The sequence below is a fragment of the Galeopterus variegatus genome, unplaced genomic scaffold (assembly GCF_000696425.1).
Source record: "Galeopterus variegatus unplaced genomic scaffold, G_variegatus-3.0.2 Scaffold3525, whole genome shotgun sequence".
In the NCBI taxonomy this organism is placed as follows: Eukaryota; Metazoa; Chordata; class Mammalia; order Dermoptera; family Cynocephalidae; genus Galeopterus; species Galeopterus variegatus.
The window spans coordinates 99,818-116,124 of record NW_007729636.1 but is presented as its reverse complement, the minus strand read 5'-3'; the positions used below and the strand labels follow the sequence as shown (position 1 = coordinate 116,124).

The window sequence follows — 16,307 nt, the reverse complement described above, 5'->3', positions numbered from 1 at the left end:
TGGACTTCCCAGCCTCTGAAACTGTAAGCAGTAAATATTGTTTCTTTACAAATTAACCAGCTTCAGATATTTCTGTTATATGCAACAGAAACAAACTTATACAAGAGGTTTTTAAAGTTCTAATTGGAGATTCCTTTTAAAAATCCCAGCAAAGCCAACTTAAAGGGGCCAGTATGATAGATCATTATTCTTACTACACTTTATGCAAATAATCAGTCCATAGACTAAACTGTTTTTGTTTTTGTTTTTTTGTCTTAGACAGCTTGCTGTACTTTCATGTGTAATATTCAAGCTACATGGCAATTGCATCTAACACTGTTATAATTAAAAATTATATCAGATTAGTCATAAAGGTCTCCAGAGCATACAGCATGTTCATAATCTCCATGTATATTATCTCTACTTTCTGAATGAAATTTAATAAGATAATCAATTTGAAGAATAGTAATTGCAGCTTCTGTTGCAAATTTCTGACTCAACTTTAGCTATGGTTGGTTCAAACATGCCTGCTTGTTTGTTGTCTTGAGGTTTACCATTGATCAAATCAAGACCAATCCATTTTAGATTTTTTACATTCTGGGTTAACTTGAGCTTCATTATGAAAGCTCTTAATTTTGCAACCAGATCTGTGGAGTCTTGTGCAACATCAACTGCCAGTGTATTAGGAATAACAAGAAGAGATCTTTCAAACTCTGTGATAGCAAGCTATTCCCAAGACTTCCTGCTGGTCATGTAGTTTTCAAAGTATATGAAAAGTGCTGCTTCTATGGCACCCCCAACTGGAACCATGGATTTTAACTCTAAAACTCTCTTCACACAAACAGCATCATGTAAAAAGTGTTGCATCTCATCACACATGAAATCATTTTTCCCACATAAGATAATTGAGGCAGATGTATGAGCTTTAGTGTTTTTAATTTTTCTTTTTTTGAGGTGTTTTTTTTTTTTTTTTTGGAGATTTTTATTATCTGGACTGAATCATGAATTTTTAATTTCCTCCAGTGTCTGGCTGTGGCTGTACAGACTAATGTTTTTTGGGTGTTTTCTTCCTCCTACAAACTCGTTTTTTCTCTCCACAACCATCAACTCAGCTTTTAATATGTGAAACTTCGAGGGAAGTTTCAGACAGGGGAATGTAGGGCCGCAAACATGCTATTACCCAGAAATATGGTGCTTTGACATACTGGAATAAAAAAGCAGCCTCAAGGTTTCTTTGATCTTCTACTCCCTGCCTGCCACGTCATACAGGAGGAAAGCAAGTCACCTCCCAACATCTGGCTCTAGGACCCTAGCAGAAGATTGGTGGATAAGATTGTATAAGCATCAGATGTCAGGGTAGAATGTGGGAATGTTGGCTATACTGACTCCATCTTTGGCCTATATAGATCTCATCTGCCCATTCTATAACCTTCTCCTACCCAGGTTATTTAGAGATTCGAGGCAAAGAAGGAATGGAATGCTATATCAGTTTAAGATAAGGTTATGTGAAGAAAGCAACTTTTAGGATAAACACATCTTGGTCACAAAACATCTGGGAATTATCCACTTCAACAGATTTTTTTTCTCTTTGGCCCAGTTCCACCTTTGTCTCCAAGCCCTTTATAAACTCATGGTTCCCCCATCCCCACCCCAGATAGCACAGGGCAAAGTGCAGCTGTGCAAATGTCTGGATTGTCACCTGTCCAATCCTTTCCTTATGTAAGTTACCTGTCAATAAGCTTCTGGTAATACTTTTATGGAGTTGTCTGATTCATTTTTCATTCTCAAAATTTCTTCACAGTTTAGAGACTATTTTACCTTAGCTCTGTTCTTGCACACTTTATGAATGTTGCTGCAGATCATTATTATGAAAATTATGTACTCACAAGTACTTTTGTTGTGTTATCATTAACACTATTTTGCAGAATCAATTGATTTTCCTCATCACAAATAAAAATTTGTTATCTGGTAGAAAAATAACTATGCTACTGTTGAAGTTATATGCTGTATGAATGGAATGTAGGAAAAATATAATAAAAATCCCATCAATCATTATTTTAGTAACTCTGTGGTATCATATTAGAAATTGAATTATTTGAATTTTTTAAAGATTGTGACTATTAACTTATGTGCATATTTTTGTCATTTTAACTAAGTTAAACACCTCATCCAGGTATTCTTCTAAAGATTTAAGAATACCATTTTGATTTCTCTCTTTTTTTTTGGATACTGACCAAACAGCTAAAATCACTTCAAAAAGGAAAAAAAAAAAAAAATCTCACTGGGCACAGCCTTATTACTGTACCAGACATTTTAAACAAGGGGATACCTCAGCTTTTGCCTCAGCTTTTGCCACACCCATGTTTGTACTTACTCTCTAGTTATGTCCCTGAATACATCACCTCTGCTTGCACTGTTTTCCCAAAATTATTCAGTTAAATATATTTTTATTCTCAAAACCTTATTTAGGCATTCTCACTCTTAACAGCTAAACTACTTCAGAGAGATTAACCATTTCCTCTTATACACTGTCTGTATCTTTTTCATCATTCTATTATTATGAATAATGATAATAAAATTAGGTAATATTTGAGCACTTACTTTATATCAGAAGAACAAATGGTGTATTGTATTATTTTTGTCCTCGTTAAATGAATATGAAATGTAAGACTTAGAGACATTAAGTAACTTATTTGAGGTCTTGGAACTACTGAGTTACAGAATTCAAATTTGAACTTTGGCTTTGTGTTGCTTGGATTGCAATTGTTATTTATGTCCACAGTTTCAAAACTATGCATCAAGGTATCCTGAGGTTCCCCAACAAACTTATAGGAATGCTACAGTATATTTTAGAAAACATAGTGGAATTCTATGACATGGTGGTATTGAGGAAAACATAGTGGTATTCTATGACTGTCAGACACTGCAGGAACTTGTAGCTTGAGGTAGTTCACACTTTCAACATTAGATTATACTACATTCCTTTCAATGACACCATAAATTTCCAAAGCTGGGTTTTCCATGATTCTGTGATAAAGGGCAAATACTGAGCAATGAGTCAATGTGGAAGATGAAATGAGGGTGGTCATATCCAATCTGACTGCAAGTTTTGACAAGTAGTGTCATGTCTGATAGGTTTACATATTACATTAGTAAATAATTGTGGCTATTAAAGAATAAAATAAAAACATTATTTTTTTCTTTCAGTATGTGTATTACTTTTTTTTCAAATGGCTACTACGTCCTTAGGATATAAATATTTGCTAACTTGCTTGAACCTAACTTGTTAATAAAGGGAACTTTTAGGTATTTATTTTGGTCTAAGGGTTTTACAAAAAAGTTACTGAGACACTGAAGACATTATGAATGCAGAAAGATTGTGAAACTCTGGCTTAGATATTTATCTCACCAAAGAGACTGTGATTTTTTACTTCATGCAAGGTAAAATGAGATTGGTAGAAGTAGAAACCAGAGCAATATTTTTCCCTCTCATCTGTCTCTCCTCTGTGAGAGTTGGAAAGCTTTGTCTACAAGAAATAAACAATATGATTCACATTGTCTTGATTAATAAGGAGGAGTCAGGGAGGCAGCAGGAGCACTGGCCTTGTGTGTATATCCCTTGGGATAATCACACTAATACTTACCAAGCAATCAACTAAAAATCCTAATAAGAAATATGTAGAAATTTTATGAAAAGAAAGCCTTATAGCTGTTTCTTGTTAAATACTCTGGACAACTATAGCAAAGATATCTAATCAGCCCTCTTAGATATTCAATACCTATTACGAGTGAAAAAATATAAGCGGATTTGTAGTTTCATTACAAGTGATTAATAGAGAATTGCCAACTGACTTGAGTGCAAGAAAGGTTTGAAAAAGGTATGTCAAAATTTTTGTCCTTCATATAATATTCACTGACAAGCAGCCCTATTTTCCCCTTCCAGATGAAAACTAGAGTTGCCAGATTTAGCAAACAAAAAGTCAAGATGCTCAGTTAAATTTGAATTTCAGATAAACATGGAATAACTATTTAGTATAAGTGTTTCTTAAATATTGCATGAGTCATACTTACACTAAAAAGTTATTCTTTATCTGACATTCAAATTGAATTAGGTGTCTGCCATTTAATCTAACAACTCCAATGAAAAGAAATTTACTTCAAAATCTAATTATTAATAAAATCCAAATATCACCAATTTGCAACCCTTAATGTAATGATGATCTAGAATAGTGATTTCTGAAATGTGATTCCCTGAGCAGAGTCATCACCACCATTTGGGAACTTGTCAAAAGGCAGACTCTTGGGACCCACTTCATACCTACTGAAGCAGAAACACTAGGTGTATAGCCTTAGAATTTGTGTTTATCCAGCTTTAGAGGTGATTCTGATCAGCAAGTTAAGGCCCACTTACCCAGGCAATTGCAGTAGGCAGAATAATCTTCTCCAAAGAGGTTCATACCCTAATCCCCAGAACTTGTGAATATCTTAGTTTACATGGAAAAGGGGAATTAAGTTTGCAGACGGAATTTTGATTGCTAATCAGCTGACCTTAAAATAGAGAAACTATGCTGTACTATCCAGGTGGAACCAATGTAATAACAAAGGTTCTTAAAAAGAGTCAGAGGAGGGCCGGCCTGGTGGCGCACTGCTACAGTGCACCGCTTGAGAGCGCGGTGGCGCTCCCGCCGAGGGTTCGGATCCCACATACAGACCGGTTCCCACTCACTGGCTGAGCGAGGTGTGGGAGCAACACCGAGGGTTGCGATCCTGTTGCCGGTCCTGGTCCGGTACGGGTGCGACACTGAGGGTTGCGATCCGTTGCCGGACACGAAAAAAGACAAAAAGGAAAAAAAAAAAAGAGTCAGAGGAAAATGTAACTGGAAAGAGGGCATAGAGAGAAGCAACATACTATGAAGGTGAAGGAAGGGGGCCATGAGACAAGAAATGTGGGTAACCCCTAGAAGCTAGAAAAGGCAAGGAAACAAATTCTCCTCTAGAGTTTCCAGAAAGGAATGAAACCCTGGTGACATCTGATTTTAGTCCAGTGAGGCCTTGTTGGACACCTAACCTACAAAACTTTAAGATATATTTTTCTTGTTGAAGCCATTATGTTTGTGGTCATTTGTTATAGCAGTAACAGAAAACTAATCAAGCAATGATCAAAATACCTGCTAAAACCACTAGCAAAAAAGGCAATATTCCAACATATAAAGGGACTCGGTTGGTAGTTAATATTAAAACCCTGTGGTTATTCATATGTTTTATTTTTAACTTATTTTATACACATACACTCACATGCACAGTGTATGTTTTTTCAACTAAGTGTTTGTTTATGAGGTTTCTAGTTATATAAAAATAATGCTAACCATTAGGTATATTTAAGAAATCAGGAGTATATTTAACCATTAGGTATATTTAAGAAATCTGATTGTATGTTAATAATCAACATACTGTTGACCAGAGAGAGCAAACCAGGTAAGCAGCACTGTTATAGACTATGGTATGTACAGAGTTTTACCTGTTTGGTTGCAATCATTTTTCATACAAGTGTGATGTGCCTATTTTTTCCCCTTTTCATTCCGAGCAACAGGAATATACTTGGTGAATCGTTCTGGGAATAGGCCTAGGAATAACTTGGGAAATAAAAGAAAAAGCTAAGAACAGATGCCCCAGAGGCCTCAACACAGCCACAGAAGAAAATTTTTACATCATAACTTTACCACAGACACAGAATGCATCAAATTTTAACAGTTTTCCAAGAAGTTCTCATATTCTCTACATATTCTGTTTGTACTTAAAACCTGTCTAAATTAGCATGAAAAAAATTCATGTAAATGCAACTAGTTAACTAAAATATGGAAAAATAAGGGATTTTTCATTTCTTTTTATTTTATTGAAGTAAAAATAAAACAGTCATCTGTGGCCACGGAAATCCTCTGCCAACACTTCTTACTGACAAAGAATTTTTAAATTTTTGTTAATCAAAGTATCATTAGTCTCATACTATTAACAGTAATATATATCTGATAAAAACTCTACTTATGGGATATAGAACAGTAAGTCTATATAAAAGACTAGAACTCTACTCTCAAGAAGTTAACCTTTGGAGAGTTTCTTACTGGTGTACTTTAGTGGGCTCATCCCAAATTGTAAGGGCCAATTGATACATTTTTAGAAATTTTGCAAATCTGTTATTTTAATATAACCATTACAAAAATGTAAAATATATTAACTTATAATTAAATAATCATATTTAAAACAATACTTAACCCATCATTTCCTGATGATTTTATACATTTTATTATCATCTGTGCTTTGAGGTCATTTACATTTATTGCATACATCTGATGGATATACTACATAATGGTGTACTAGTGACCACCTCTTCCCAACTCTATGTTCAGTGAAGTCACATCGGTAGCTTAAAATTGACCATAGTGGAAGTATTTACACTACAGAAATGGACAAATGCTACAACAGAGTTGTGAAACATTTACCAGCAAACCACTCATTCCAGTTCATATAAATCATTTAGAAACAGTTGTGATATAACAGGTCCTGATATTCTAATTTCACATTCTAAATGAATACGTCTTGACTGATACTCAGAAATTTTCCAAATTAAAAAGAGGTTTTTGAAAAAAAAACATAAAAACTACATCAACAACTTTTCTAAAATAATGCAGAATCTTTGACAATCAGGATATTGCAACAATTTTGTTGCTGTTGTTGTTGCTGTTTTGCAAATCCAGTTCTTTCTGGATTTAACTGGAAGGAACATAAGCTCTGTGAAATAAAATAGACAAACTTAAGTTCTTCAGGAGATTTTTTATACCCCTGAATTCTGCATTCCTCCTCAGGGGGTAAAAATTGCTATGGTCCCAAATCAGTTACCATTTTGAGAATTTATTATTTTTACTTTGAAATGTTATGGCCTTTTAAAATCTTCACTACAACACTGTAAACAAGTTATAGCAAGTTCAACTAAATATAAAGTCATACGCCCGTTGCATACATTCTTGAACATATTTTATGCGGTTTATGTTAATTACTATGCGTTGAATCCAGTTTTTATTTCCTGCCATCCTTCAGTTGTTAAAAAGTTTGATAAGTTGTTACATGAAACTCACCTAGGATGTTTGCTATAGATATTCAGATATTCAGATTTCAAGTGTTTAGTTGCAGAGATTCTGCCTTAGAATGTGGAATCAGTTAACAGGAGTTAGAAATATGGAAATTCTTGTTAGAGGGAGATAAAAATAAGCTTCAGCTTAGGAAGTTATAGAAAATAAAACCCAGTTCATCATCATCACCACTATCTCTACACGAAAAGCTGAAGAATGAGAGAGAAAAGAACAATTAACATCTTTCATTCATTTATTTTTTTTTTATTTTATTTTTTTCTTTTTGTTTTTTTTTTTGTGACCGGGAAATAAAACCCAGTTCATCATCATCACCACTATCTCTACACGAAAAGCTGAAGAATGAGAGAAAAGAACAATTAACATCTTTCATTCATTTATTTTTTATTTTATTTTATTTTTTTCTTTTTTTTTCTTTTTTTTTTTTTGTGACCGGGAAGGGGATCGCAACCCTTGGCTTGGTGTCGTCCACACTGTGCTCAGCCAGTGAGCGCACTGGCCATCCCTATATAGGATCTGAACCCGCGGCAGGAGCGCTGCTGCACTCCCAGTGCCACACTCTCCTGAGTGAGCCATGGAGTCGGCCCTTTCATTCACTTATTAAATAAATGTTCAATACGTACTATTGAGCACCAAGTCTGAGGTGCTAGAATTACAATGTGGAACAATGCAAAAGAAAAAAAAAAAAGAAATTCTCTCCATGACCAAGAATATCCACAGAGAATACTGAAGATTAGGCTGTAGATGAAAACATAGTGAAAACAATAATGCGTATGTCTTAGAGGGTTGCTGGAGAGTACCAGCTAGGATATGTCTGGGGGAGTGAAGCTTATAGACTGGGGAGGGGACATAACAAGAACATAAGGTCAACTGAAGTCAAACCGACTAGTCTGTATATGTCACAGTTTTGTTTCTGTTCATTGTCCAGGACGAGCTTAAGCTCTCTGATACACAGGGTGACTTCCTCATCAGAAACTTGAGAGATACCAGGTGCCCCTGTAAGAGGACCTCCACGTGTGGTCACACAAGCTGGTCATGGCTTAACTCTAGGCAGCTCCATTTACCTGGACATGTGACAATGATACCATCATTGTGCCATGTAGCAGCTCAGCTCTGAGACATGTTCCAACAGCTCACTAGCCCCTGTATTGGAAGATTATCTTTTCTTTTATAGAGTCCTTCTAATCTGTATAATTTTTGAAATCTTGCCTTAGGACATGGAGAATGATTCACAGTAGGATCTTATAAGTTCCCTTTAGCTCTAACATTCTATGGGACCTTTTGAAAGATTTTGGAATTGGGAAGAATAAGACAAATCCTACTTATTCTTCAAGGCTCAACTCAAGTCTCATGTCGTCCCTGACACCTTCTCCTACCCTGACCACTGCGTCCTCTAAACTTCTCTAAAAATTAGTCTCCCAGACTCAGGCAAGAGCAAACTAGGCTCTCAGGAAAAGGGCTGTCGAGAATGAGAAAGATGCTGGAATAAATCAGAATAGGAAACTATGAAAACCAACACAGAGTGTGGTCAGCAGTCTGAAAGTCACTTTCTTGGTGAGTGTGGTGGCCTCAGCCTTGGGTAGAACAGCTGTCATTATGCAGGAAGGTTTGTGAAGAAGGGCAGAACATATCCAGAAGGGAGAGTTTCTACTCTAGATTCCAGTTATTATTCCAATCATAGAAGAATCATGGGAGTTGGGGATGGGCTGGGAATAGCATTGAGCTCCATAGGAAAGGGCACTGATGAGAAACATGCAGATGGATGGAGTGCTGAGACGTGGTTAATTGGGCTGGTCTTGATGACAGCTGAAATCCCATATGAAAACAGGAAAGGGAAAAAGAAAGTGTGTGTGTGTGTGTGTGTGTGTGTGTGTGTGTGTGTGTGTGTGTGTGTGTGTGATTATGTGTGTACGAATGAGAGGCGGCCTGAAGCAGAAACTCAATTGTGCGAATTCAGGCAGGCAATTCCTTCTTGAGCTCTCAAGGACAAGGCTATCTAAATACAGGATTAAAACAAAACTCATTTTTCTATACACTTTCTAGTAGGTGAGAGCTGCAAATGTCTTCCTTGCTCACCAGCACTTCCCGAGGGCTGAAATTGCAGCAAGGAAAGAGTATTGAAAATTACTCAGAGGTGAGAAAGGCAGAAGCTGACACTGTTTCAATCATTTCATTTTCTAATTGTTCCATGTGTGTTTATTTAGCTAGAACATAATAAAATACTAATATACATAGATATAGAATTATATGCATTATATATAATAAGCCCATTTACATATAATACACATAAATATTACATATGAGTGTCCTTCAAAAAATTCATGAAAGGGGCCGGCCCGGTGGCACACTGCTACAGTGCGCCGCTTGGGAGCGTGGCTGCGCTCCCGCCGAGGGTTCGGATCCCACATACAGACCGGTTCCTGCTCACTGGCTGAGCGAGGTGTGGGCGCAACACCGAGGGTTGTGATTCCGTTGCCGGTCCCGCTCTGGTACGGGCGCGACACTGAGGGTTGCGATCCGTTGCCAGACACGAAAAAAGAGACAAAAAGGAAAAAAAAAAAATTCATGGAAGGATTTGTACTACCATTTTTAATAGAATTTTTATTGAAACATATTCTTGTACATATTTATGGGGTACAGAGTTATTTTCTAATACATGTATACAGTATCGCTGATTCACTATAATTTTATCTTTTTTTTTGAAAGACTACCAGTAAGAGTATCCAAACCCATGGCGTTGGTGTTATCAGTACCACAGTCTCCCAAGTGAGCCACTAGTCGGCCCTTAATTTTATCTTTTTTTTTTTTTTAATCAACTAAATGCATTTTTATTTTATTTATTTATTTATTTTAGTTTTATTTTATTTTGTCAATATACAATGTGGTTGATTATTGTGGCCCTTTACCGAAACCTCCCTCCCTCCTCCCTATCCCCCCTCCCTCCCAACAAACTCCTTTCTGTTCACTTGTCATATCAACTTCAAGGAATTGTAATTGTTGTGTCTTCTCCCCCCCACCCCAGGTTGTTTGTGTATTTATTTATTTATTTATTTATTTATAGCTCCCACAAATAAGTGAGAACATGTGGTATTTCTCTTTCTGTGCCTGACTAGTTTCACTTAATATAATTAATTTTATCTTTTAATTCCATTTTTCCATGAAGTTTGAAGGACCATCATGCATAATATAGCTCATGTATATTTAACCCAGTTCTAGCATATGGCAAGTACTCAGTAATTATCAGTTGAATTCAACATTGGCCTACTGAGTCCCACAAATCATCAATCATTCTTTTATTTTCCAGTTTCAACTGGATTGATTATCTAAAAGTAACGACTCATTGAAGCTCCTATCTTTATATAGTCCTAAGAGCTATTCTCAGTCCCATAGGGCAAGAAAGCAGTCACTGCAGAGGCTGTGCCCAGGACAGAGCTAGTGCTAGGCCCTGATGTTTGGGAGCCATTAAACCAAAGGTCAAATACAGAAGAAAAAGAAAGTATTCAAAACAATAGAATAAGATCACATAATTTGTAACATCTTCAGGCCCAATCACTGCCACGATAGGTGGAAAGTTCACATCCCCTCTTTACAGCAGTGAACAGATTCCTTAAAATTCCTTTCTTAAAATCTTGGAAATATTCCCCCTCTTTTTATTCACATTCCACTCACACTCTTCCCAAACCAGTCACTGATTACACACACATAAGCATGTGTACACAGAAGGACATATGCACATGTATATACATGCACACGCATACACACACACACACAACACATACACAAAATAGCCAAAGTATGTATGGCACACAGGAGGGGTGGAGGGAGAAAGAGGAAATATTTTATTTTCTTTCTTAGCTTGAAAAATAGTGTTTTATCATGTTGCTATGACATTCTATTTTTCTTCATAAGATTTTGGGATTCATGAAAGTTAAACTATCAGCAGAGTTTTTGCTTTTATTTTAAAAAGTGAAAATTTTAAAAAGCCACTCCAATTAGATCTGGATCCCTAAACAATTGCTGCAGCTTCAGTATCAAGGGATATATTTCCTTCTTGCTTATGTGAATTTGGAGTCACCAAAAAAGTTAAAATAAGAAAAGGAGGGCTTACTATATTTATTTTAGAGGAAAGAATTGATTCAGATGACAGACTGTCTACCTGACAGACTAGCCAACATGAAGAGTCCTTTGTACAAAGCCTCTCTAGTCTCACTAGATAAAGAATGGAAGGAAATTAGAGTTTATTTTAATGATCCTATGCTGTCTTCCTTCCATCGTAATATAAACAACCATCCCTTTTTCTAGCCAGACGACATGGTTTTCCATAGCCTCACACAGCCACAAATGTGAGCCACACTAAATAGCTGTTGTTGGCAGAAGATAAGGAGGGAAGAAAGTGCCCATACGAAGTTTATTTATTTTATCTGAAACTGCAACTGTCGGGGGGAGACTGTAAGTGCCATACACTTTACTCTAGATAGGCTGCCAACTTCAAAGAGGACGTCCATGGGGAAGAGTCTGGGATCTTCACACCACGATTAAGCAAAGCCCCACCAAGTTGAGCTGGACTTCTGTAGTGCCTGTGAAAGGAAACACGTTCTGTAGGTTGTGATTCTGCTGGCAGGTAAGTGTTGCTAAGAAGGCCATTGATTTTTAAGAGGATCTAGAGCTGCCAGGGAAGAAAACTGAGAGCACAGTGAACAAAAGCTGGAGCTGGTATTAACCCTTGGCTCATGATATTCCTGGCCTTTTTGCTTTACTCATTTTAGGATATTTTAAGAAAGAGGACTGTGTTTTCTGACTGTAAATATGAGTGCAGCAGGTTGAACCAGGATACACCAAATATTTTTCTAACTGAGGGAGACCAATGTAGAATTTACATGCCAGCAAGATGACTAAACAGCCATTTGTCTCATATTTATTCATTTAGGGCTGATGAGAGTGGAAAGAAACAGCTGGTGTGAGCTATTTCTGTTAGGAAGCAGCAAGATACAGCATGCCATAGGAGACTATTTTAAACCCAAGGTATATTATTGTCACAGGTCTTTTATAGAACTTTGACACTCAGTAAGCTTCCTTGTCAATATATATACACATACAAAGAAGTTTTAAAGAGATCTCACTGGTGAGGTTTTTTTGTTCGTTTTTTTCTCAGCATAGTTTACCTTCTAACCACAAAGTATGTTTGTGTGATAAGACAGAAAAGACTTTGTATTCAGATTTAGAACTTAAGTTGCTTTAAGAACAGTAATGAAAAGAAAAATAAAACATTGACAACAAAAAACATGTGACATATTGTGCCACATTAGTCCTTAATGGTGACAAGAATTCCTCCTGTTAATAATAAAGCAGTGTCTTTACTTTTTATGTATGATGTATAACTACTGAGAAGCCCTAACTTTTTTCTACAAGAAGTTGGTAACCACCTCACAAAAGCCTCCCAAGGACTGAATTCTTGAGTACATTTATTTTTCCATTACTAACACTCCCAATACAGCCTCCAAGGCCAAATTTCTAGTCTCTCTACTAGGGAAATAGCTCAACTCAGATTTTCTGGAGAAGAACCTCAGGTGATGACATATTTGTATTCCACTGAACATCTTAGGAAACTCAATCCAGAAATGTCATTCTAAGGAAGCCTCCCTGTTCCCATAGGATTTTAGAGCCAAAAGAAAATTTGGAGAACTTTAAAATCAGCATCCCTTTTCATAGGTATATCCTCAGCACCTAGCAAATTTCCTGGCACATAATAAGTGCTCGATTAATGTTTTGTTAGTTGATTGATACTGATGGCTTTTTTTGAAATTCTCATAACCTTTGTTTCCAATATTGGTTTTCATTACTCAAGATTCTTGCTATGGACGTGGAAGAGCATTGTGCAGACACTGAGTTGAATAGATACTAAATGCCTGGATTTTTTGTTTTGTTTTTTTGCTAAATCTCCAATAGTTATTTTCTGTTGCAGTTGTTAATGGAAGTTCTGTTTTGTTTGCTTTGTTTTGTGCTGTTTTACTCTTCAAAAGAGTATCATGGAAAAACCCTAGATACCCTTTCTTAACTGTTCCATTCTGATGCAATCTCCCCCAACACGCACGCACACACACACACACAGACACACACAGACATGCACATGCAGGCACAGAGATCTGAGGACTCTAAGGACCTCAATCATCTACAGAAATTCAATCTGTCTTTATAATCTACCACATTCTCCACAAAGAAAAATTTGTTTTTTAAGGCAACTCTTAAAAGCTGAAGAAGTTTCTAGTCTTCCCATTCTCACTTCCAATGTGTCTTTATGATTTCCAATGTGTCTTTATGACATTTCAGTCTTACACTATCTTATAGAAGGCCTATTCTGACCACTTTTATGTTACAACCTTGAAGAGTTTAAGGGGTTTGAACAAGGTCTCACATGAATTAGTTGCAGAAATAAGGTGAGAATACATGTTTCCTGATTCCCAATTTGGCACTTTTCATTATACCCAGCCAAAAGTCTTTTATCCAGAAGATCTAATGTTTTCATAGAAAAAAGAGACAATATTAACAACAATAATCACATTGTATAAAGATTGCTCTAGTGCTATAAACATCCACCATTCTTCTCAATAAAGTAAAATGGTGCCAAGTCAAATAGTGTATCGCGTGCCCAGAGGTAATTAAAAGATATTATATAAATGATCAACCTAAGGTAAACTGTAGAACAAACAGGAGATTGATCAGAAGGCCAAGGAAATACTAAAATTGTCATGACCTGGGCCGGCCCGGTGGCGCACTGCTACAGTGCACCGCTTGGGAAGCTCGGCGGTGCTCCCGCCGAGGGTTCGCATCCCACATACAGACCGGCCGCTCACTGGCTGAGCAAGGTGCGGAAGCAACACCGAGGGTTGCGATCCTGTGCCGGTCACGAAAAAAGACAAAAAGGGAAAATAAATAAATAAATAAAATAAAATAAAATTGTCATGACCTGAGAATTTCAAATGGGAAAGAGCTTAATGGGAGCTCAAGCAAACATGAGTTATTAAAAAAAAAATCCATGTTAGCCACAAAGTAGGTAGTATTTTCCCATAAATACTATTATTGCTTATGTCATGGCTGCCATCAAAGGAAGGACATCATTCCTTTTTAATCTGAGTTCTACCTTCATTCAAGATTATTGTTCATCCCTGTAGACACCTTGACTCTTCTAAAAATCTTTTTTTTTTAATATTCTGCATCTGATGTCTCTAGATAAACTGAAAGTCCCTATGCTTTTCACTTATTTATATTTTCCAAGGAGTTAAATACAATTCAAAACATTTCTGATAACGGATTGGCTCTGTGGTCATGCAGGAAAGGCACACAGAGTTACAGGAAGAGGTGTGGGAGTAATGTAAGCCAGGTGGCAAGTACGAGCTCCTAGTGCTCTCCCTCATTCCCACAGAAACAACAAAACAGTAAGTGAACAACTACGTTTTGACAAAAATAACTAAAGAAAGATCTAGAGAATAGCAAAGAAGCAACAGAAATCCCGTAGAGAACAGAAAACAAGGATGGCTGCATAGGGCAGGGAAGGAAACACCTTTCCTCCACCACTCCACTCACCCAGTCAGGATCAGCTCAAAACCAGGACGTATTCCTCCTGCGGGGAAAAGGTAAGCAAGACAACCCCAGCAGACCTCAGCAGCCCCCATCACCACTGTTAACACCTTCAGTCTTTGCTACCAGAGACTTCTGCAGTAATCACAGGCTCTGAGCCCAGCTGATGAAGCTCCCCAGAATTCACCTGCTGAGACATCCCAGAGAAGGGACCGATACTGTGCCCCATCCCTGTGGCCCATGCTGCTATTGCAGTGCACCATCTTGAAAATGGAGCCACTGCTAGAGTGCGTCCTGATCACCATTGCTCTCCTCTATACCCAAAGCTTTACCACCACTGCAACATACCCATCCTGTAGTGTGCCATCCCCAGGCAGAGCTGCCCTGGGGACCTCATGCCTTCTGCATATTGAAGGAGTCAAATGCCACCCAACCCCAGCATTACAGGTGAGGCAGCACCCTATCCTCCCCCCTGGGGGACTTTGAGCCTCTAGCACAACAGAGCAATTGTACCTCCCGGTGCCACGGCTGACACAGTATCCTGCCCTTAGGGATCCAAATCTCCACCAACCTGTATAGCCACACTTTTTAGGGCTAACCCCACTCTCCAGGCCAAACAACCACAGTACCCTGCCTACATGGAACTGTACTAGCCCCCCACCCTACCATAGTTCAAGCTGCTGAGGTGTCTATCTCTCCAGGGAGTGGAGTCTTTGCTGTGCCACTCCCCTTACCTCTGGGCCCAAGTCACAGTGGTATCTTGTCATTCCTGTGTCCTTGCTGCTGCTACACCTGGCTTCACAGAGCCTGGGCTACTGCTATGTCCAATTATCCCAGGGTCGTGGTACCTCATCCCCTAGAGAACAAGCTGCCACTGTACCCTGTTGGTTCTGAGTCCCAAATTGCAGTTGTGCTGTGCACCCTGTGGCCTGAGCCTCTGGAGCACCCCTTCTCATCCAGAGCCATGCCAGTGCTGTGCCCTTCCACCCACTGTCAGAATCACAGCTAAATCTCAGTCTCCTAGCCCCAAATTGCTGGGGTGTGCCTCTGAGCAATGGTCACCAGCACAGTGGGAGAACTTGTTTCTTGGAAAGTAAACCTGTGCTTCAAGAGCCAGGTTCTACAGTAGTTTCACAAGACTCTGAGCCCAGGAAACTGGCTCCATAAGCTTCTTCAAGCACCTGTGCCCAAGATCCCAGTGCAACAAAGGCTGCCTGTAAGCCATATCAGAACCAAAACTAAGATCCCCTGAGCTAAGACTCTCCACAAGGAAGACATGAATAGGAAGATTACTAAAGCTCTTGCCTTAATAACCTATGCAGACACTAGCACTGCCATAAACTCTTACAGCCTAAGCCACTAAGACACCTACAGTCATTACTAACATTGATGAGAACTGAAGAAGCTGCACAGAAACTATGCCAATGCACCCTGCCTGACCAGCACCCTCAGGCCAATCTGCAGATAAAAGTATTCCCCTATAAAAGCCACTTTGTAAGTTTGGAAAAGGTGACTGCACCAACAAATGTACATACCTTAATGTAGGAATGCAAGAAACAAAAAAGCAAGGAAACAAGACACCACCAAAGAAATATAATAGTTTTTCAGTAA

At 38.1% G+C, this 16,307-nt stretch overlaps 1 protein-coding gene across 1 annotated transcript; it reads right to left on the bottom strand.

Moving 5' to 3' along the window:
• Window positions 1–341: 341 nt before the first annotated feature.
• LOC103600973 (T-complex protein 1 subunit alpha-like) lies at window positions 342–14,791 on the bottom strand. The gene is given in 3 exon segments (XM_008585338.1): window positions 342–471; window positions 473–922; window positions 14,703–14,791. Coding segments are annotated over 3 exon segments (669 nt in total).
• Between the last annotated feature and the right edge of the window lie 1,516 nt (window positions 14,792–16,307).